Source organism: Pagrus pagrus, assembly GCF_965226575.1.
Source record: "Pagrus pagrus genome assembly, chromosome: 10".
NCBI classification, from domain to species: domain Eukaryota; kingdom Metazoa; phylum Chordata; class Actinopteri; order Spariformes; family Sparidae; genus Pagrus; species Pagrus pagrus.
Window position 1 is genome coordinate 31,443,178 of NC_140194.1, and position 23,121 is coordinate 31,466,298.

At 40.9% G+C, this 23,121-nt stretch overlaps 1 protein-coding gene across 2 annotated transcripts; it reads right to left on the reverse strand.

The window, feature by feature from the left end:
- Nucleotides 1-287: 287 nt before the first annotated feature.
- ces3 (carboxylesterase 3) lies at nucleotides 288-19,963 on the reverse strand. 2 transcript variants are annotated; one of them, XM_084363788.1, is made up of 13 exons: nucleotides 19,833-19,963; nucleotides 18,029-18,227; nucleotides 17,783-17,921; nucleotides 7,579-7,712; nucleotides 7,268-7,421; nucleotides 6,986-7,090; nucleotides 4,993-5,094; nucleotides 4,416-4,556; nucleotides 4,213-4,293; nucleotides 2,137-2,278; nucleotides 1,675-1,824; nucleotides 1,343-1,415; nucleotides 288-649 (listed from the first exon to the last, which is right to left on the reverse strand). In XM_084363788.1, the coding sequence occupies exons 1-13, from the start codon at nucleotides 19,897-19,899 to the stop codon at nucleotides 463-465; spliced, it is 1,674 nt and encodes a 557-aa protein (XP_084219914.1). In that variant the 5' UTR covers nucleotides 19,900-19,963; the 3' UTR covers nucleotides 288-462. The 2 variants fall into 2 exon arrangements, with proteins under 2 accessions (XP_084219914.1, XP_084219913.1); XM_084363787.1 differs by having other exon boundaries at nucleotides 18,029-18,230.
- Between the last annotated feature and the right edge of the window lie 3,158 nt (nucleotides 19,964-23,121).

Genomic DNA, 23,121 nt, shown 5'->3' on the forward strand with positions numbered 1-23,121 from the left:
ACAGGATCATAACCCAAAGCAGCAGCACAGCTCCAAACCATGCAAGACAATTTTATGGAAGAAGCAGTCAGCTGGTACTCTGTCTATAATTGAGGGATCTCGACCCCATTCATTTTTTGGTGACCCCAAACTTTTGTGTGATAGAGTATATGGGAAAATTAATTAAATTTCCAAATTTATGGGAAATGTCACTCTCATTCACTCACCCACATGATCTCTGTAAAACTCCCTTTGAACTACAAACTAAGCCATCAGGGTGTGTTAACCACAGACACATTTCCTTTCTTTGCAATAAAATGATTTATTTTAATTACAGCTATGTTAAACAGTTCATGTCAAAAACAGACACATGGTAAAGAAGCACAGTAAATCCATTCTAAAACAGAGAAGAATTAACATTAGTTTTGGTGAATAGGTATATAAATGTTCAAACCAATAAAACAATAGGACAAATAGCAGAGATCACTTTCCAGGTTTGGCTGCCGCTGCTGCTGCTAACTGTTCCAGCTTCTGAGGGAGGGTGACCGCAAAATGGACCCTGTCCTTCTTCAGTTTCTGTCTCACAATCTGCGTCAGGCCCAGCTCCATATACTCCTGCTTCTGCATGTCATACTGAGGCCAGTTGACCAGACCAGGACTGTTGGGAGAGCTGAGGAGGTGTACAGACATTTCAGCTACAGATATTACGGCAGTCTGTATGTAGCAAAGAAAATCTTCTACAAATGCTTCCTACTGATTTCATATGACCAGCCTTTAGAATGAAAGTTTGTTCCCCCTCTCTATATGATTTTTTTTGTCTAAACCTCATTACTATTAGTCACATTAGTAAGTCAAAATAACTCACAGACAACTTTCGCTTTCACACTGGACATGAACGGGGGCCTCCTGTAAAGTCTGTGCTTGTTTGACCCAACCATTCATCCTCTAACATTTTCGCTCTTTATACTACTTCATCTCACTTCCTCCCTTGCCGCTGTAATAATTACTATGGCCACTAAAGGTTGCTGTCTATCAAGAAACGTAAGTATGTGACATCATATGATGCTTTCACAGTCAACCAATAGGGTGGGGATGGAACATGTTGGTAAACAGTTGCCTGTTTACACACCCAGTAGACACCAAGCAACATTTGCATTCATAAAGCAGTGAGACTAATAAAATAAGTAAAGTCCTGGCCATAAACCAAAACAATAAGATGAAAGATATCAGATTCAGGTGATAATTCTCTGTGGGTTTGTCCCTGCAAGTGACCCCTTTCATATTCCTTTCATCTGTTTTTCTGGATTTAACAAATATTGATTAGTGCAGATTAAATAATATGTTTTTCTCAATGATTACTTACCCAGTACGGGCAAAATTGGCCCAGTACGTCATCATGGTCCTACAGAGTCTTTCATCCTCCTTAGTAATGTTGCCTGAAGATGGGATAGGAGGAGACCATGAACCAAATACTGATACCCATAACCATAATCTGAAGGGACCGCAGTGTTTTGTGTTGTATCCATGTGGTCTACCATCTGTTCATCCCTTCATTTATTTCACCAAGTCCCACAACTTGATAGATATTCAATTCATGCTTACTGAGCCCTAACAAGTAATGAGAAAAGACAGGAGCAGTGAAGCCAGTCTAATCAAAAAACCTATATTGTGGGCAGCACATTACATTTAACTTACCAATGATTTTTATATGTCCATCCCAGAAACATCCACCAAACATGAAGCCAACATCATCTGCATGATCTGCCTTCACAAAGCTGGGTCTGTTGTGTCTGTATATCTCAGCATGGTATACAAACTCATACATGTAAACTGGAACACCCGCATCTAAATATACCAAGGAGAGAAGATGAGAGGGGTGTTACTGGGCTGAGATGAAGATTAAAGATCAGGAGCAAGTAGATAATCCCTGCAGGTAATCAATACAGGCTGGTGCATGAACTCTTTTAGGTGCAGCTTTGCTTTTACCAGGTTGACCTGAGATTAAAGGAGCATCGTGTAATCATCACCAGGTCACCAGCATATTACACCAACACTGACAAAATGATTAATCAGTCCTCTGTACATGACACGGTCACATCTGTTTATCTTCATTCACAGTGCTGTCAGAGGATCTTTCTGTGCTTTGCCTCTTCTAACCTGAGTGGTATCCGGCCACCTTGACGACAGGCAGCGTCATCAGCAGGTCCCCCATGATTTCAGTGAATCCGTCCCTGATCTCCTCTGGGGTTTTGGCATCTTTCAGGTATTCATCTGCAATGAGGCTGTTGGCAGAGGAGGCCTGGAACAGGGAGGACGGTTGGACCATCATAAGTCACTGTGAGGCAGTGATGTTTTTCTACAGGACTTTTTTGAGTCAGTCAACAAGAAGGATGATGTCCTGACCTTATCAGCCACTGATCATGTATCTGAAGAAAAGTGGTGCAGCTGGAAGATGGGCCTGACTCATTTAATATTCAGCTTAAATTTGTGTCAATATACACATCTAATGTGATGAATACAGTGTGAGATCACTGAAAACCGACCGATATATCGGTTGGCTGACGCTAACGACAGATATTGGCCTTTCACAGATTTATCAGTATCGGTGTATATGTTGTCTGATGAAAACTTAAAAATAATTCAGAATGATTTTTGAAGATGAATTACAAACTGTAAAATATCCGGCCTCCATTACATATCTTTGTCACAAGTGTTTGACAATATATCATATTCATATCATATTTGATGGAATATTACAAAAGAAATTGTGTATATTGGCCAATATGTCGATATTGGATTTTTTTATTTCCTAATATCAGGCTCTAAAATTCCAAAGTTCATTGTGCTGGCTTTAAACAATGATGATTTACAATGCTTATCATATTTGAATAACTCTACTTTGACGCTACTTTTTCCTAAATATTAAATGTGGGAAATAATCATGCATTTTTCTGTACTCAAATGTGATTTAAGCTGATTCCACTGTTGTGTTTTTTACCTTATGCACATAATTGTTAGTTATTTAAATATATTTGCAGTAGATAAAAATGATTATTTCCATAAGTAATGTTATATATTAAGTAAAATCTTCCATTGTCAGTGATGTGAGATATGATCATGTATAAAAACTAATAATGTACCCCAAAATATCAACAGTCTTCAAGCTATATGTGAAATTGTCCAGAACTAAAAATACTCCCTTCAAATACTTGTTTGTTTACAGATTTAGATACAGTGGACATACAGCTGCATGGGGGAGAAGGCATATTAGTGAAGTAAAATGTAGAATACTGAATGTTTTATGGCTCTTTTTCAGTTTTCAAGGTGTTGTTAACCTCAGCTCATTACTGGAAAAACAGCTCTTACACGTGTGTTGTGGAAACTAGAATACCAATATTTGCATGTTCATAGATCCTGGATTTTTCACTGAGTGAGAAGGAGAAGACTTTTTAAGGTAATTTAACTTTTCTTGCAGAAAACAATATTCCAAAAAGGGCAAATTTTATATGTGTTAGAACTTGTGTCATACTTTCAGCACTTTTTAAAGAAATATTTCTTTGCAGTATTGGCCACTGCTATTAACCTGTGCAACCTTTCTTTAAAATCATCAGATTGTGTATTTTTAGAGTGTGTGTGATGTGTGTGAATGACTTGTTTGTTTATATTTGTGTCTGCTTGTCTCAAAATGCCCCACTTAGCATCCTGACAGGAAACATTATAGATTGGATTGTTTCATGCACGACCTAGGGCAGGAAAGCTTTAAAGGTGGTAATAAAAACTGCCCAGAACATCATTGGTGCCCATCTACACAGAATCAGTGATATTGGTGAAGTGAGATGTCTGCACAGAGCCCAAAGGATATCAAAAGTCAACACCAACCCAGCCACAGTCTGTTCACCCTGTTGCTGTCTGGAAAAAGATACAGAAGTATCTGCTGCCATACCACCGGACTACGGAGGGTTTTTTTCTTTTGTAGTATAAAGGGACTACAACTTATATTTTGTTCTACAAGCCTGTATTGTAAAATGACAGTTAAATGACCCATGAAACCTTCTAACCTTGAGGGACAAATTCAGTTTTTTAAATTGAATTAAAATGTTATTAATACTACCATCAGGTTTTCAGGTAAACAACTCTCAAGCTTTAAATAAAATCAATCAATCAATCAATCAATCAATCAATCAATCAATCACATTATCATCAACAAGCAGTAACAGCTATCATGGAGCTCACCCCTGCAGGATTGAACATGTTCACCACTGCCAGCACAGACTCCCTGTTCATACCGTGCTCCCAGCCAGGAGGCGCAAAGCTCTGAGATCAACATGAGACAGTGCTTTAAATGTATACAAATCCTTCAAGAAAAAGAAAACTCTGTCACTGTCAGTCAAGAAAGTGTGAGCATTAGGAATGAAAGCATAGTGAAAATGTGTGACCTGAGGTAGGATCCATCCAAACTCATGGTTGGTGATTCCCATCATCACTGGAACCTTCATCACTTCTTTCCTCTTTAGAAGCTCCTCCGCTGTATCAGTCAAAAACACGCCATCCACCACAGCTCCCAGGTAAATCTTCATCTAAACACAAAACAGAACTTACTCTAATTGAAAATCAGTGCAGTATGGACCAAGGGGATGAAGGGAAACCAATCTTACAGATGGGTGTTTAGCAGCCATGAGTGTTTACAGGCTGCCATCTTGTGGCTAATGGTAAACCCTTGAAGGTTCTATGATATACTAAAACACCTCCAAATAGATAGCTGTTGTCTGGATTACAGTGATCATCAAGCATTTTTTACTTTTGGTCTTGGTTAATCCAGTGTTCTTCCATCTGGGAATAAAATCAGGACATTCTACTTTTGGAAGTTTTGGTCTCCTAATTTAACTTGAACTACACCCTAAAGACAAAAGGATCCAGAAAATGTGAGATAGAATAAAACACAAAGTTAGCACGATCAAATTAAACTCAATTAATCTATAACATCTGCTTGTATATCTTCAAAAGACCATATACCTTTGTGGTCGCATCAACCAGCTCATTTATACTCTTTCCCCTCATGCACTGGACCAGTTCCTCTGTACTGCTGTGCTCACATCCAGTAATGTTGGCAACAATCTATGGGAGAGATTAAAGGAAATCACAAATGCATACTAAGTGAATGTACTCTAATACAAGGGACAGATAATCTGTGTTTATTCTACTCTGATATATATGAAAGCTGCTAAATAGTTACTTTTTGACCACTCCACAAGAGAGAAAGAAACAATATCCAATATGCCCCCCCCGGACCACAGGTCCGATTCAAGCTCTGGTCAGCTGAGCTACTGAGCCACTGAGGCACCCCATTCTGAAATGTTGCTGTGACGGTTGGTGGGTTTTTTGCAGGACCCAATAGTGGACAACAGACTGGGCAAGGTTTAAAGGAATTTATTGTCAAAAGGGGTCAGGTAATAGTGTGGGTGGAAAATCATGGAAATGTTATAACTAAGGTTCAAGAACTGGACCATGCCACTCCTCCTCGCTGATCTGCCATCCACGCCTAGCCAATCAAACCACCTGCGTCTCATCAACCTAACCACCTGTGCCTCATTAACACAACCACCTATGTCGCCCTGATTCAATCAACTGTGAAATCTATACAGGCAAGCCTAACCATTTATTTTCTGTTCGTCTCAAGTTCTTATAACCCTCCCCCCCCAGACCCTCTCCTTCTCAACTATCGTCTCTCACAGGATCACCGGCAGCCCAGCCTTCGACATCGACATCCCATGGCAAGAAGATCCTCCAGAACAGGAACCCAGGCCATTCCAGCACAGGAATCACGGGGGGATGACGAAGCCACGCTGACCAAGATGTGCGGCGATCGAGACGTACCCCCATTCTGAGTCTCAACCTCCCTGGTTCCTAGACGGTCCAGCCAATCTGTAACCCTACTCAAACCCCCCTCTTCATCCACCAACCTCGAACCCCCTTTCCTTCATCCACCAACCTCGACCCCCCCTTTTCCTTCATCCACCAACCTCAACCACTTTCCCTCATCCAACAACCTCGACCCCCTTTTCCTATCCTTTCCAAAATCTTCTACCAATAAACTACCTTAATGTTAAATGGTGGTCAGTTGTTGTGTGTTCTGAGATGTGTTTCTGAGAAGTTGATGTGTTTTGTGAAATGTTATATCTTTAAGGGGCTACAGATTACTGTTAAGAGTGATAGAGGATTATAATTCCTCTTTTTCTTCAGCGATACCGACCTTCTACAGAAGGACTTTTGTGGAAAACCAGCTTTGTTTATTTTCGGGGATCCGACCACCAAACCTGACCTGAACTTTCAGACACGAAGGGGCACACTGCTCATGGGAGTAAAGACCAGTGCTGTTGAGGCTTTTGATGATGGAGCTGTTAACATGCTAGCTGCCCCTCACAGGTGAGCTAACCACTCAGTTGTTTCTCCAGTCTTGGAAACCAGTTCCCGCTAATTATACTACTTTCCTCGTTTTCACCCTTTTCTACACATCCCAGGTTAGGACTAGTATTAATGTTAGATGATTACTGAACCTTCACCCTAGACTTGAGTAGTTGGTAACATTACTGTAAAGTGGTACTAATGAAAGTGGTTATAGTAACAGTAGATCATGTGTAATGTACACAGAGAATCATCACCAAACTCTGCAGTTCCCTTCAGCATTATGGAACTTTTGGTATGGAACTTCTATTTTGGATCATTATTTTGGCTTTCTGGCATTAAACTCTGCTCTCATTAATCTATCTTCCAGCAGCTGTAGGAAGCTATTTTCACTTTAAAGATTAATAAACCCTCTACACAATACATGCCAAGCACCAAACAAGTTAGCAGCTAGCCAGTGAACATAATGAAGCATAATTTTCTCAGGCAATAAATGCGGCTTTATGTATTACTATTCTATAAGCACATGCTGAAATCAATGAGCTTGTGGTTTCAGAGATTCTTTTTCTAAATCAATGCTAACCCAGTTTACATATTACAGTACCTTTGCATGACCCAAAGGATGGCTTGTAGTGTAGGTCCCAAGAGTAGCTACTCCACTTTGAAAAATTGCCCTCTGAAATAGTCCTTTTGCTTGTGGAGACAGAGTCTGTTCATGAGGCAAGATACATATGCAATTACTTAACAAATGGAAATGATGAATAATAAACCAAAGATGCACTCAAAAATAAATTACAGCTATTATTAGCACTGAGGTTCTCATGAGACACTTAAAATGTGTGAATGTGTGTTTAGCATGTTTTCCTCCAGTGATTAGTTTTATTACCAGTATGGATGCACTGATGCCTCCTGCAGACTCTCCAGCAACTGTGACGGTTTGTGGATCTCCACCAAAGGCCTCAATATTTCCCTGCACCCATCTCAGAGCTGCTAGCTGATCCATGAAACCCCAGTTGCCCTGAGCGTGTTCATCTCCAGTGCTTTGGAACAGGAAAAGTCAAGAAACTTGCTTTGGATTGTCAGAAATTGTTTCACTAAGAAAAGTCTGTAAAAATGGTCACTGTGATACTGTGGATGGTTTCAGTTTGTGTCTTCAAAACCTGTGATAGAAATGTGATGAGCAACACAGTTCCTTACCTCAGGAATCCCAGAATGCCAAGGCGATACTGAATAATAACCATCACTATGTTTTCATAAGCAGCTAATGGAGCGCCATCATACTGAGAAGCTGCACCCATTGCCAGACCTCCTCCATGGATCCACACCATCACCTGACATAAAGCACAAGACAGCCTGCTGGTAAAAACTGACCTCTTCACACAGTATAGTTAAAGTTACATTCACTGTGATGCATAACAAACAAAAGATTACACATTTTAAACTAGATTGTTTGGTTAAAAAACTGTACTGTTTACATTCACTTAAGGTATGTCCAGAAGACAATTCAAAGAAATGAAAGATCTCAAAGTCGCAGTTGGAGAGTAAACAATGAAAGCCAACCAATCAGTTAAAGAATAAGATATGAAAGCCGTTGAAGTGTCAGTTAGCCAAAACTCCTTGTATACCCCTTCTACACTGGACAAAAACCCACTGACACCCTCTAACATCTGGCTTTTGTCTTTAATGCGTAGCGGATAGCAAATTGACATCCATTCCTTAAATGACTGTAAGAGTGACGAGTCTTTATCGGCTCCAGTTCCCATTGGCTGTGATGGAAACACAGGCACAATGCTATGACACGCATAGAAGTTTAGGCTGGCTTGTTAATTATTTTCCATCCATCTCTGTTCAAGCAGCTTGAACATCATTCAGCCAGTTGTTCAGTCGGAGTTTGAAAGACAGACTGTAGTAAAAGTTTTTTTTAAAAAGTAACCACAGTTATATTGTCACTGGCTTCAACGTCAATACCATATCTGGTTGTGTTACATATCACACCTCTTTTGGTTCTGCAATCACAAACATTATGTTTGGCTCAGTACAAAAACAAACCTGGTGTAATGAAACGTTTTTGTTGCAGTGGGATCTCTGTAACAAGGGATATAGCGATTACAGCATTTTAAATGTTAGCATATATGTGACACTGAAAGCAGAGGTGTAGTCCACGGTATACGCGGGTATACGGCGTATACCCACTTATTTTTCAGTCAGCATTGCGTATACCTACTTCTAAATCCCCCCTGTGTTTCCCCTACCGTTGTATAGGGGGGGGCGCCCCGCCCACCGGGACCCCCCTGAAAGTCAAGTTAATTTCATTTCCACGTTTTTTAAGCGCACTCAAAGTGATTATGGCGAGGCAAACGTTAGCTCTGCTGCTAGTAGTAGCAGCATGGCAGTACGATTGTGAGATCAATGTAGATCGGAGAACTGTTGGCTGATGTTTATTGACAGATTGTCACACTCTACAGCCAATGGTATCGTTAACAGCGTGCTCGCCTGACCAATGACAGTGCAGTGACCCACACAGGGCGGGATCTCAACACGGAGTGGCGCTAAAGTTTAGCTGCTTAGCTAGCAGGGACTCGTCGCGCTGCTACGTTATCAGCTGAGTTTAGTCAGCACGTGAGAACTCGTCTGACACAGAGAGTCTCCTGTTGTGTGCTACATGTGTGAAACAACAACTATAGTCTGGACTTTGTCTGCAGTGTATCTGTGTAAACGGCTTCATTCAGCGTCTCTCCCTCCCCTCTGGCACCGTGAGTTACCATGGTTACAGGACCGCCCTGAAACTTTATAATGATGATCAATAAGAAGTGTTTGGTTAGTTTGACTGTACAGAGTCGTGAATGTTGCCTGATTGTAGCTCAATGCTGAAATCTTGTATTATAACAGATAGAGCAAAGCCTCAGAGCTTCATTGATTATTAACAGTATGTTAGTGATGACAGAAAGTGAGAACTCGCCATCAGACTGACAAGGCTGCAAAAGTTGCTGCTTGTATGATGTATTTTTCTGTTAAACGATAAGAGGCTCACTTTAAACAATATTATTTTTAATAATGATGATGAGAAGAAGTAGAAAAATAGCGTACTGAAAAGCTCTGTAGATGGTTGATTATTTGAAAGAGTGAAACTTGAGAGAAGCTTGGCAAAAATAAAGAAACAGATTGATTTCATAGATTGAAAATTACATTGAAAAGACAAAAAACATTTTAAGTGCAAATAGAACAGCTGTTCAGATCATCCTCCTGGCTGAAGACGTCAACTACCTTCCTTGCTCCATCCACAGTGTGGATGGACTAAGGAATAAGGAATAGTTCACTCAAAATGCATAGTTGTCTCTCACTAGTCTGTGGGCCAGTATTGGTTAAGTAATTTCATAATCCTTCCTCCCTGAGATCAAGCAGCAGAAATTGTGACAATAAGCAAATACTACTGATGGATTTTGGGGTAAACTAAATAGAGTAGTCTTATATGTCACTGTTGCTAAAACAGGCCGTTTTTCTGGGCTGCGTTAAAAAAAGGGAAAAAATTGAGAGTATACCCACTTCTCCAGTGACCACTACACCACTGACTGAAAGCAATGGAAGTGTCAGTTAAACTGGCAACTTTTTTGCTTCAACTCATTCTGAAATAAATTCTGATTACACAGTGTAATAGCTGTGGAAAAATGACACGATCCATGTACAGATTCCCCATTATCATGTCTTGTGCGAGAGAGAGATAAAGCACCTGTGCTCCAGTGTCTACTATCCTAGTACTAATGAAGCCATCAAGAGATTCAACAGGGTATTGAAAGAGTGCATACAGACTACTGACAGAATGCACAAACCATTGAAACAAGCAGTAACAGAGTTCATGCATACACCCCATGCTCATTCAGCAATGACAATGAGACTGTACTTGATGGACTTACTGTGCCAGAGAACATGCTATTCCTATATGTGAAAACAGAAGGGATTTCATTCTGTTAACTATCGTTAATAATTTTATATGGTACTGAGAAATGAGTTACAGAAAATAAAAGCTCATTAACATAAGTTCATATCCAGAGTGTTTGACCACTCAACTCCAGAACCAGACGCCGCTAGGGCCTTTGCCAAGGTAAACAGTGGGACTATCACCATGGACTATCTGAATCACTGAAGGATCAACTCATTGCCCTAGATCGTCCGGACAATCTAGACTCCTTCATTGCCCTGACTATTAAAATTGATCACTGCCTGAAGGAATGTCAGAAGGAGAGGGTCGGCCTTTCTTCTCCCCCAGTTTCCGGAGGGATCCCCCGAGGGTGAAGGGCTTCTTCCCCGGCATTCTCCACATCTGCGCTCTCCCTTGCCTGAGAGGACAGCTCCCCTTGGTGGGAGGGAGGAACCCATGAAATTGGGCCGTGCCAAACTGACCCCTGAGAAGCGGCAGCAACGTCTACAGGAGGGGAGGTGCATCTACTGTGGCCAGAAGGGTCATTACATGAGCTCCTGCCCCTTAAAGACCAGGCTCACCGGTGAAAAGGAGAACACTGGTGAGCTGAACATCTTCTCTGACCTTCAGAATGCAAGCTCTTACTGAACCAGCTCGCTTCCTCCACACAGAGACTACAACTGCGCCATTGACGTTCTGTACGAAGCCTCCCTGCCTAAGGACTGGTTCTTCTCCTTGTCCGCGCCAGAACGGGAGGCCATGAATCAGTACATCACTGCTTCACTCTAGGCTGGGATTATCCAATCCTCCTCCTCTCTGCCTGGCGCCAGCTTCTTTTTCTTTGATAAGAAAGGCAAGTCTCTACATCCCTGCATTGACTACCAAGGCCTCAGTGACATCACCATCAAGAACAGGTACCCCTTCCCTCTCATCCCATCCGCTTTTGAACTATTACGGGGTATTAAGACTTTCACTAAGCTCGACTTCAGAAATGCTCACCACATAGTAAGGATAAGGAAGGGGGCTGAATACAACACTGCCTTTAACACCCCTAGTGGCCATTATGAATATTGGGTCATGCTGCTTGGTCTCACAAATGCACCTGCTGTCTTCCGACCTTGGTGAATGATGTACTTTGGGACATGTTCAATGACTTTGTTTTTGTATACTGCGATGAAATCCTGATTTTTTCCACTGACCAGACAACCCATCAACTCATTAGAAGTTTCAGTACTATTAGTGCTCCCCTCCATAATCTCACCTGCTGCTGAGTTTGTGTGGACTCCCCAGGCTGAGCTCTCCTTCCAGAAGCTAAAATGCAGTTTCACCATGGCTCCCATCCTACTCTCCCAGACCCAGCATTGCAATTCGTGTTAGAAGTGGACACCTCTGATGTTGGAGTGGGGGCCGTTCTGTCCCAGCATTCTCCCAGTGACAACAAATTCCACCTGTGTGCCTTCCTCACCTGCAAACTATCCCCTGCTAAGAGGAACTACAACTTCACTCTACCCTATCATTCTGGCTCGAGGAATGTCAAACCTGATGCACTCTCTACTCTGTTTGACCCTGAGTCAGTCAATCAAGAACCCTTATGCCTTCCTCTGGTTGTGTTGGGGCTGTTACTTGGGGAATTGAGGAGCAGGTTAGAAATGCTAATCAGGATGTCCCTGTTACTGAGCGTTGCCCCCCAAACAGTTTTTTTTCTCTCTGTTGTCTGCTCTCAGGTTGTCCATTGGGCCCACACCTCTCTATTTGCCTGTCACCCAGGGGTTAGCCAGACTTTCTACATCATCAAGCAGTGGTTCTGGTTGCCATCCATGGATAGGGAGGTGGGAGAGTACGTGGCAACCTGTGCCTGGAACAAGTCTTCCTCCCAAGTTCCTGCTGGTCTCCTCAACCCTCTGCCTATCCCACGCTGAGGGGCGGTCAGACATCTTCCTGGACTTCATCACTGGGTTACCACTCCAGAAGGTAACACCACTGTTTGATTAGTGGTGGATAGATTCTCCAAGATGACTCATTTAATTCCTCTGCCCAAGTTGCCCTCAGCCAAGGAGACGCCTGAGTATCTGTGTCTTCGGTTTGTCAGCCCATTCTCCATCTCCAAGGTGGTCAACCCAACAGCTGTCCAGCTCAAGCTTCCTAGGACCTGGAAGATCCATCCTAATTTCTACATCTCCCATGTCAAACCAGTCAAGGAAATTCCTCTGGACCGTGCCCACAAAGACAGAGGGGAAGGAGAAGGAACAGAAGCACATCAGGAAAGCTTAAAACCTGTGGCTACCCTAACTGGGCCTTTGTCAAAACCTCTAAAAGATCCAGAGCAGACAGAGAAGAAGCGATGGAAAAACGTAACAACATTGTCATTCCTTATGTTGCAGGATTATCTGAGAAACTCGGGAGGATCTTCAATAAACATCATATCCCAGTTCACTTCAAACCCAGCAACACATTGAGGCAGAAACTTGTCCACCTTAAGGACAAAACACCAAGGCATAAGCAGAGTAATGTAGTTTATGCTGTTTAATGCAGCCAGGACTGCACAGATTTGTACATTGGGGTAACAAAACAACCTCTCCATAAACAAATGGCACAACACAGGAGGGCCAACTCCTCAGGTCATGACTCTGCTGTCCACTTACATCGGAAGGAGAAAAATCATTCCTTTGAGGACAACAATGTAAACATCTTTGCCAGAGAAGACAGATGTTTGAAAGAGGCATAAAAGAATCCATCTATAACTGGGTTTCCATCCAAATGTATCGAATTTAAGAGCGGATTTTGTGAAAATGCGCAAAAAGCATATGCAAATTTATGCCCGTTTCCATTCGTTATTGTTTTGCGATTATTGGGAGAGGAGGAGTGTGCCGTGAGATTACGTCATAAGAGAGCGTGAATATATCCATGACAACAGTGACACTCAGCTGACATTTGACACTCAGCTGACACTCAACATCATGGACAATTTACTGGTGAACCTGTCGGCTCTTGGGAGAACATTAGCTACAATTTTGTCAGCGTTCACAGCCTACAAAACCCTCCTGAAGAGGAGAAGGAAAAGACGATTTTTAATGTTACGAGTGCTGTCGGAGTTTGCTGGAGGGAGACCGTGTCGTTCTCCATTTGTTTGGGAACGTCGCCGGGTCAAGGACTTTTGGGAAGTCGTCATCCAGAAGAACTTCACCCACAAACTCTGGCTCAAACATTTTCGGGTGTCAAGGGCCACATTTGAAGATCTGTGTGCTATAATTGGGCCATTTGTGGAACCACTTCTCCCGAGCCACCGACCACATCCAGGTTAGTCATGATTTATTCACAAAACCTGTTTCCATAACAAAAAGTCACATTTTCCTTTTATCTTTAGCTGACAAATCCACCCCCTCCAAGCGTAAAAACTTTTTTGCGAACGTACTGCCTTTTTTTCGAATTTCTGGCGTTTCCATCCAAGTATTTATTCGCAATTTTTGAAAATGCGATTAAGAAAAGGTGGATGGAAACGCAACTTATGTCAAACTGGAACAACAATCTTTGAACAGAGGAGATGGCCTATGTCACTACATATCACCCACCTACAATGCTGTACTGCGTTCCCTCCCCAGACAGCTTAACAACCAATCACACCTGGGCTCACCTAGCCCAAACAAACCACACAAAGGCCAGTTGGGTCAACAACTCGGTTACACCCCGCCTTTCCGAAACCCCGCTTTTTCGGAAAGGTTTTTTTTAGGGCAAGTTTTTCCTCACTCGAATCGAGGGTCGAAGGACAGAGGGTGTCGTCTCTGTACAGATTGTAAAGCCCTCTGAGGCAAACTGTGATTTTTGAATTTGGGCTATACAAATAAAATTTGATTTGATTTGATTTGATTTGTTCCGAAAATAGACTTCCATTCATCGTAATGGCGTGGTTTCTCATTTTTTCTAAAGACCCCGCTATTCCAAAAAGGCTATTGTGGTACCCCTGACCCTAACCCCTAACCCTAACCATATTGGGAAGCAATTGGAAGTTGAAAGTCGGATTCGGAACAGTGGTGTGTCGGAGTGGGGTGTGTCGGGATGGAGGGGTTTCGGAATGGAGTTGTTTCGGAATGTCAGGCTGTTCCCCAACAACTCACATGTTGCCCTAACGACTCTGAAACTCAGAGTTCACATGTGACCTTAACGACTCCCTTTATGACGTAAGGACACACCCACACAAGGTTTAAATATTGCATTTCCAATACAGTTAATTACAACTGAAGAAGCCTCTTGGATGAGAGGTGAAATGTCTTCAAGAAACTGAAACATCAAAGGCAACTGGCCTTTGACATAGCACATAGCACGCAAAACAGGGCCCTATTTAAAAGATCTATAGTACTTGGTCTAGAGTGCATGGCGCAAATGAGTGTCCAAGTCAATTTTGCTTATTAAACTGCAGATAATCTGGCCGAAGAGTAATATGCATGGCACAAAGGGGTTATATTTATGCTCATTATTAGTCATGGGTTTGTTTTGCATGGGTTCTCTCCGGGTACTCTGGCTTCCTCCCGCAATCCAAAGACATGCAAAAAGTTAGGTTAATTGGTTACTAAGCCCCATTCACACTGCCCTTCAGTGTAGGACTCATACGCAGATTCTCTGCATTGCTGTCTGTGTGAAAGTTACGGATGTGGGAATCATGCGCCAAGTCAATGCATCGCTGTCCGTGTGAAAGTTACAGATGCGGAGGTAGTATCAGAGCCGCATCAGAAGCGCGATGGCATCTGTGTGAATGGGAAAGCCAGAGGCACGGATCAGGGGGTGTTCACAGTTCTGATGGTGTTCACAGTCTGACAGCTAAACAGATCCTTCACTCATCAAATAAAACAGATATGTCCCACACTTCAACCCACAAAGCAACAGGACCAAACAACAGTAATGTGGTAACTGGTCGTGTCTTTGGCAACTTATATGAGGAAAAAATAAGGCAGTTATACATGGAAAAGTGTCTGCCATACTGTCTGTCCTACCGACTCTTCATCACATTTCTGCCCGAGGAAACAATATCTGTACTCGCAGTTCAATGGCGGTGAGTATGTGACGTGATTTTGAGCAAAAAACTTTAACTCACTATGGGCCGGATCTACTAAGATCCCAAATTGCTTGTACTAATCTCCGTGTACAATCTAGAAATTTGTGTGTGGGTTTGAACCGCGGTTTGCGGGCGATTTACTAAGAGTGATTGCGTAAATGACAACTGGTGCAAATGTGTTGGAGACACGCCTATTTAAATGAGGGTTTAGCGTGGTTAATGGTTTTCAGCATGGCGAGTTTGAGAGAGCGAAAGCGCAAAGTGAAATTCGACCCTTTGGAATTAGAAGTGTTGGTAGAGGAAGCGAATAAACATTTCAATGCGCTGCAGCAAAGGAATCTGATAGTCGCGCAAAGGAACGCCGTGTGTTTTTTTCATAACCTAAACCTGCTTTAAACTTCTCCACAACTTTATCCCTGACCTGTGTGGTGTTTTCCTTGGGCTCCGCGATGCTGATGATGATGTTTGTTGACTGTTCTCTAACAAACCTCTGAGGCCTTCACAGAACAGTTTTAGACTGGACTCCATTTACTAATTAGGTGACTTCTGAAGGCAATTGGTTGCACTGGATTTTATTTAGGTGTATCAGAGTAAAGGGGGCTGAATGCTTTTGCAGGGCACACTTTTCCGTGTTTTATTTGTAAAAAAAATTGAAAACCGTGTATCATTTTCCATCCACTCCACAATGTATGCGCCACTTTGTGTTGGTCTATCACATAAAATCCCAATAAAATACATTTACATTTGTGGTTGTAATGTGACAAAATGTGGAAAAGTTCAAGGGGTATGAATACTTTTGCAAGCCACTGTATATATGTATTTTCAGCACGCAAAACTCCATGTTTTAATAATCTAGAATTTCGAGAATTATGGTGTCAAACAATGAAAGGACAGAAACGAGACCTGATTGGTTGATCGACCGGAAACCACACCCCGTATCCTCCAAACACAAAACCATTGGAGACAGAGGTTTTTGGCCTCTTATTTTCTTGCTCTCTTAGTTTTAGTCGTTTATACTCTTGATCTTTATCCTCGTGTTACCCGTGTTTTTGTTTTGCGTGCTAGTTTCGATTTTTCTTAATTTGATAATCAAGTTTCAATGCCAGCTGAGTTTGTTTTTTTATAATCTTGCTACCAGTATATACAACCTTGCGGTTTTTCCAATAAAGCCAATAGAACCAAAGTAATACTTTGCCATCAACCAGCTAAGACCCAAACAGACAGCCCATCTGTACTAAGCCTATGAACACTGATCTGCTTCTAATGCCGAACTACCATCGAGAATAGACTTGGCAGAGCCTTGCGACTGAACCACACTTGGTCTCTGGGACCATAAAGCCCAGACTTCGCGAAAGGATTCCATCCGTTTCATCCAGTGCATTGGTTGAGCGAGTTCTCAACTCCGGAGTGGCCTTCATATCTAAATGTAGGCTAAACCACCCTCTCAACTGCTCATAAAATAATACTAATAATAGTCTTACTGACAGTAATTCAACCTCCACATTTAGCATTTCCCTTCAGTATTAGTTAGAATCCATAGCTAACAGATTCTTTCCTCCACCATTCTCCATTCCCTCATTCAATTCACTATCATCATTTTGACTGCTAGTATTTGGTAAATATTCATGTCTGATAATCATTTCATTTAAAATCATTTGTGTTAATATCTACTTAGTTAATAAACATTTTTATTTAGACCCAGTCGTGGTTCTGTGTATTCCTTTGAAGTGAAGAACGTTGATCAATGTAATCAAGAAGTCACACTTTTAGATATTTGACTGATAACTTAAGAAATTATTGATTTGATTTCAATTATCCTCTTCGGAGGTGGTGACTCTAAAACGATTGCACAAGCATTGAGATTTCGCTACAAAGTGTAACTACTGTAAACAGTTGAAGTGGGGAAGTTGCTGGCTTTTCATGATCAGTGCTTAGCTTCAGTAAATCTTGCTCACATGAAACCGCGATAAAATATTTAAAAATAATAAGCAAAATCCTCTGTCTTAGAAGATAAACAGACACTATATCTTCATCTGAACAATAAACAGAGGCAGCATCACATGTTTACATCAACAAGCTAACCAAGCTGATACCAATGTGATACTATTTACCAACAGTTTACCAACAGTGTTGCCCATGAAGTTGAATGGTAAAATCAAACATACACTGAAGCCTGAAGTTTGAACAAAGTTAATGAGCAGCCAACACACTTGACATTACACAATGAGCAGCTCTATACTCAGCATAAATACAGGGGGTGGACAAAATAACATGAACACCACACATTTGACTTCAGTCCAGTACAACATCCTGATAAGCTAGTCCCTCCGATCACAAAGTGTTTAATGCAGGGCTTTTCTACTGGATTGCATTTAAACTGTAAGAAGATTCTGTTTTGTTGTCCACACCAGTAAACACAAGCTGTCTCTTGAACCCACCGGAAGTTTGGCCTCTTTTGTTGCCTCAGCTGGAGTGTATACATTCAGATACAGACAGTCCTCTGAAAGGTCTGGTGGGGTGTATTGCATTGACATGGTCCTAGAAACATTCACAACTATCTCTGGATCCTGGATACACCTGAGATAGAAAGAGAGACGAAGAGGAAGTGTGTGTTATTCAGAGAGAAAAAGTCAAATCTTGCCATGTTCTGTGGCCTTTGGTGAACCCAGGTCACCCAGTCTTACATGGGGGGCTGTTGCGTGCCATCTCTCTCCCCCTCCCAGGGCTCTGCATCCTGGGGAGCAGCCAAGCGGAGGGGCCCCACAGGGGGGCGGGCAAAGGGGATTCCGAGGTATTGCTTCACCCTCCTCTCTGTGCCTTTCACCATCCCGTATTCCCCTCTGATTCGGCCATTTTTCAAAGAGACCACAGGGTCGATGATCTCTGCTGAAGATACAGGTGGGTGTTTTATGTGTTAAAGGACCACACCAGTGTTACTGCAAGGACACAATTAATGTATATTCTCACTTTCACTTTCCAAGGCTTGTTTTACCCTTTTTAAATTTTACATCAACATTATCTTGCAGACCTTGAAACTTGGAACTTGAAACTTGACCTAAAGTTAAATCTTTTGAATCAATACACATAACCGATAATGACCTGCCTCTTGCAGCTAATAACCGATAAAAAACGATAATTTTTTTTTTTACATTTTTGTAAGAACTTGCATACACCTGGCCTGTCCACTCTGCCCAGCCCAGAGACACTAGCTCGGCTAGCCGAAGAGGACGGTGTGTTTTCTGTTGAAAGTACAGCTGGCAATCTGCTGTGTGACCCACTGCTGGCTGTTTGTATTGCCACAAAACACAAACACAACCAGAGAATATTTGATTTGAACGAGTGCATCAGATACAGAAATCATCCACGCTGAAATCTTTGTCAGAAACTCTTTAATGCTGCTGTGATTAGGTATTTCACTGTAAGTTACTGATGAAGTAACAACCAATTGTAGCAGAGCGAACAGCAGTGTCCCTTCCCCGTCCCTTTGGCCTATCCATTCTAGCATCAAGCATTCTATTCCCCCTCCCCCCTTCTTCGTCTTCTCTGTGTTAGTGGCCGATAGCAAACCAACATTTAAGCAGCATAGTGCCAGTATCAGGGAAATTATCAGCTATAATTTCATTATCAGAATAAAAGATAAAAAATAAAATTTCCTGTTATCTGGCTGATAATTTATCAGCCTGATAATTATCATACATCCCTAATATATATCAATAGGGACAGCTCACCCAAGAATTAAAACATTTGAGCCCCACATGTGCCATCGAGTTCCATATTACTGGAATGAAGGATTCTCTACGGCTGATATCTCCCAAACTTGGCAACTTACACTAAAACAATCTAGATGGATAAATAGCACTACAGGTGGGAAGAAAAATATGTACTTCTGATTTTGGGATGGATCTGTCCCTTTTAAAACAAAGTTTTGCTGGCAGTGACCTTCCAGAGTCACAGTTTGATTGCCTCAGCAGTGAGTCTTGGATCGCTCCTGTTAGTACTAAACTGTAAACAAAGGGAGAAAACTAAGTGCTGCAGAATTCTCCTGTGTCAAATATTTAATCTGATGGACCGAAACCTTCTCAAAAATCTATAACAGTACGCTTTAAAGAATGCGAAAACACATTCAGACAGATTATTTATTTAGTTTTTTCATCAGTTGGTTAAACTCAAAACTGAACTGTATTGTTAATCCATGGATTATGTGGGTGTGGAAAATTTCTTAACCCACTTATTGCTTCATGAAACCCTTTAAAAAATCCTTGAATAGACAGCGGTCAAGCTCAAACAATTTTTTGCTCCTGAGAGGTTGACAAGGTGAAGGGTTCCTTTGAGTCAAACTGCCATGCTTCAGCCTGTGTAATTATTTATTTAATTTGTATTGTTCTTGACATCAGAAGACATTTGAGAATTGTATAACAAACTAAACAGCAGTGTCTGGTGCATCAAAATGTCCTTCCTTGTGTGAGGTAAAATAAAGTGTTCTCTTACCTGGTGTTGCCTGTGCTATTGCTGTCAGCACAGGAAGGAGATAAACAATGAAAAGTGCTGTTCTCATCCTTACCGGGCTCAATCCTTACCGAAAGGCAGAGAAAATTACTGTGTACTTTCAGAGAAATAGCTTTCTGCCCCTGTCCTGGCCCTCTAGTACCACCCCTCCTACACTACACTCCTACTACCACACACACACACACACACACACACACACACACATGTCACAAACAAGCTCATTATGTCGCAACCACAGCTCAGCATAAATAGCAATAATCTTCATTGATTTAACCGCCAATGCACCACAAGCAGAACTCTGACCGGTCAGTCAAAATGGAGAAATCTTGCTCTTTGACCACTACAGCTCAATGCTGCAAACCATCAACTCTATACAACTTACTGAACATATAATGTTCTCTTACTTTTTAAAGGGGACTGATTAAGATTTGATTAAAGGGTATAAAACGTTTAGACCAAGTCTTATTAAACTATAAAACTCAACTTTTTTCTTTTTTATGTTTATGTTTACACATAAATTGTGTGGATTCTGTGCAACAGGAGTACATTTTCAGCAAAAATACTATTGTTGTTTGTTGTGAGATTTTTAGATCTTATTTGCATTACTGACTCATACTGTTGTATGAAGCTAAGAGTTGGTCCAAGATATTTTGACAGCTGGATGACATTCTAGAGAAGAGAAGAGAAGAGAAGAGAAGAGAAGAGAAGAGAAGAGAAGAGAAGAGAAGAGAAGATTAAATATCCAGTGTAGGAATTTGTGGCACAAAAGTCCCTCTCTTTAGTGAATGTATATGCACACTAACACACACGCACACACGCACACGCACACACACACACACACACACACACACACACACACAAACACACATGCCTCCTTCATTACCATGAACACAAACACTGCTGTTCATTGAAAGACAAATGCATATTTTCTACTGTTTGAGCCTTTTAGAAACTCACTATTTCTCTCTTGATTGTGGTAATTTCATGGGATTCACTGACAAAAACAGAGAGAAACTGTGTATTCAGTGTGTATAGCTGCTATACAGCTGGCAGGTGAGACTCACTTTACACATGGGATAGCTGAAAAGTTGGTACAGCGATGCTACAACAAACTGAGACAACATATTTTTACAAGGAAAGAAAAAACCTGATGCATTTCATTTAATGTAGAATTTAAAAAAGGGTATGAATGATTAAGAATTTTCCATAGCAATTTCACAGTGTTTTAAGTTTCTCCTCACTCAACAGTTCTTTAAATTCTGCAATGTGGCTTATGTCTCGGAATACTGTGGTTATTAGTTCAGCAGTTAGATCAGTTGACACAAACAGTGTGTTCACAAACATCTGCTGCAAACATTGGCAAATTAAGAGAACCAAAATATGTAATTTGCTGACAGTAAACCAAGTAGAAATCAGAAGGTATATAACAACAATTGTTGTTGTGGCTTCTCTTTCTTCTTGTTTCATAGACCACGTCACTTGAGAAGGTGGTCCTTCAATGTGGTCTGAGGTTGGATGCATGGTCCGTGCATGAAGTGTAATTAATTTGCACTTGCTCATGTTGTATAACGGAAAATGCCAGTTTAGGCGGTGTTACCGCATTTCATTGTCCCACTTTTGCTATTATAATTGTATTTTGACGCATATGAGCTCGTTCATCAATAGCTGATGTTGTCGAAGCGCGATTAACGCTTTACCTTTGTCATTATCGCATTAAAACAATTAAACACCATTCGTTTCAATGGACCAGAATGTCAACTTGTCCCATTAACCGACTTGTACAATGAAAATTGAACACACAAGGTCGAGAGCCAGAAATGGAGACAGGTCGCCCTCAAGTAAAAGTGGTTAATCTAAACTACACAATTAATAAAAAGGCCAAACAATGTGTATAGTTTATACCTGTTGAACAATTAGATAAGAGATAAGATTAGGATTTTTAAGATATGATTCTTTCAGTAGATAATTATGCCACTAAGCTATCCAATGAGAAAAAGTGTATTATTCGCTCTCTTAATCAGGCTAAGTAAATTAATGATGAATAAAGTAAAACATAAAACCAAAATAAAACCAAAACCATGGCAAAAATGATTGGGTAATATTCAAATCTCTAGCAGTGAAAATTATAAGAATGATGAATGCTTTGTTTCGGCAACTGGCTTATAGTCTAAGACAGGTTTTCATGCAACAGTCTCTATCATGGTAGTAACATGTTGACTGCTCACAACATGGATCTGTATTGCAAGGGCTATTAACAGTGATAATTACATATGAAAAAACAGTTTTTACTTTTCAAATGCTACTTACAAACATTTTAAAGTAATTTTCTACTTGTTGCTGCTGCTGGCCATTGATATTATGGGTATCTGCAATCTAGCAACTCACATGTTTGTGCTTCTGTCAGAGCAAAAAATCAGAATCAGAATCAGAAATTCCTTTATTAGTCCTGCAAACGGGGAAATTTGAAAAAATGAAATTGGCTGTTTCAAATATGACTTATCCTGCAGCAACCCCGAATTTACATTATCTATACATAACTTCTCAAGGTATTCAACCAATTCAGAGGATGAAACTTTATTTCAGTCTCATTTATCATCTTGTAAGTAGCAATACATATTCTGGCTGCTTCATTGATAAAAGACCTTTAAATGATTCGGTATAGGCTTCACAAATACACTGCACACATTAAAATAACTTTATGATAGCAAAATTAGATCTGGTGGTTCTATGAGCTCAGTGTTTGCCCTTATAAATAAATGCATGTGCTCACACAAGAGGCCTAGCAACTTATGTTATTGAAAATCATGCCCACTATAACACTTCACAGTATGTCATGCTGTGACTATATTTGGCAAAGCTTTAATTCCATTGTAATGTGGCTTATGTGGTGTCTTCATGGTAAGGTATTATGTTAGGTAGTAGCCTGCTATGCTACCCTGCTCTTTACTTCCCATTATTTTTGTTTCGTTTTATTGCACATACTAGTTGATAACCCACCAACGAGATTGTTTATTTATTTATTTAGCCTGGCAAAGAGAGAGAATAAATAAACTCTAAAATAAACAAAATACAATGTATTTAGTTTATTTTAGAGAGAATAACCACTTATTATTAGTTAGAAAGTCAAAGTTATGAGTTAAATGTTGACATTCAAACCCATTCTTGTGACTTTCGACTCTTGATGTCATATTAATTATTTTTTACCTCACAAATTTGACTTTTTTATCTCATAATTTATACCTTTTATGTTATGATTATGTCTTTTTCTCTC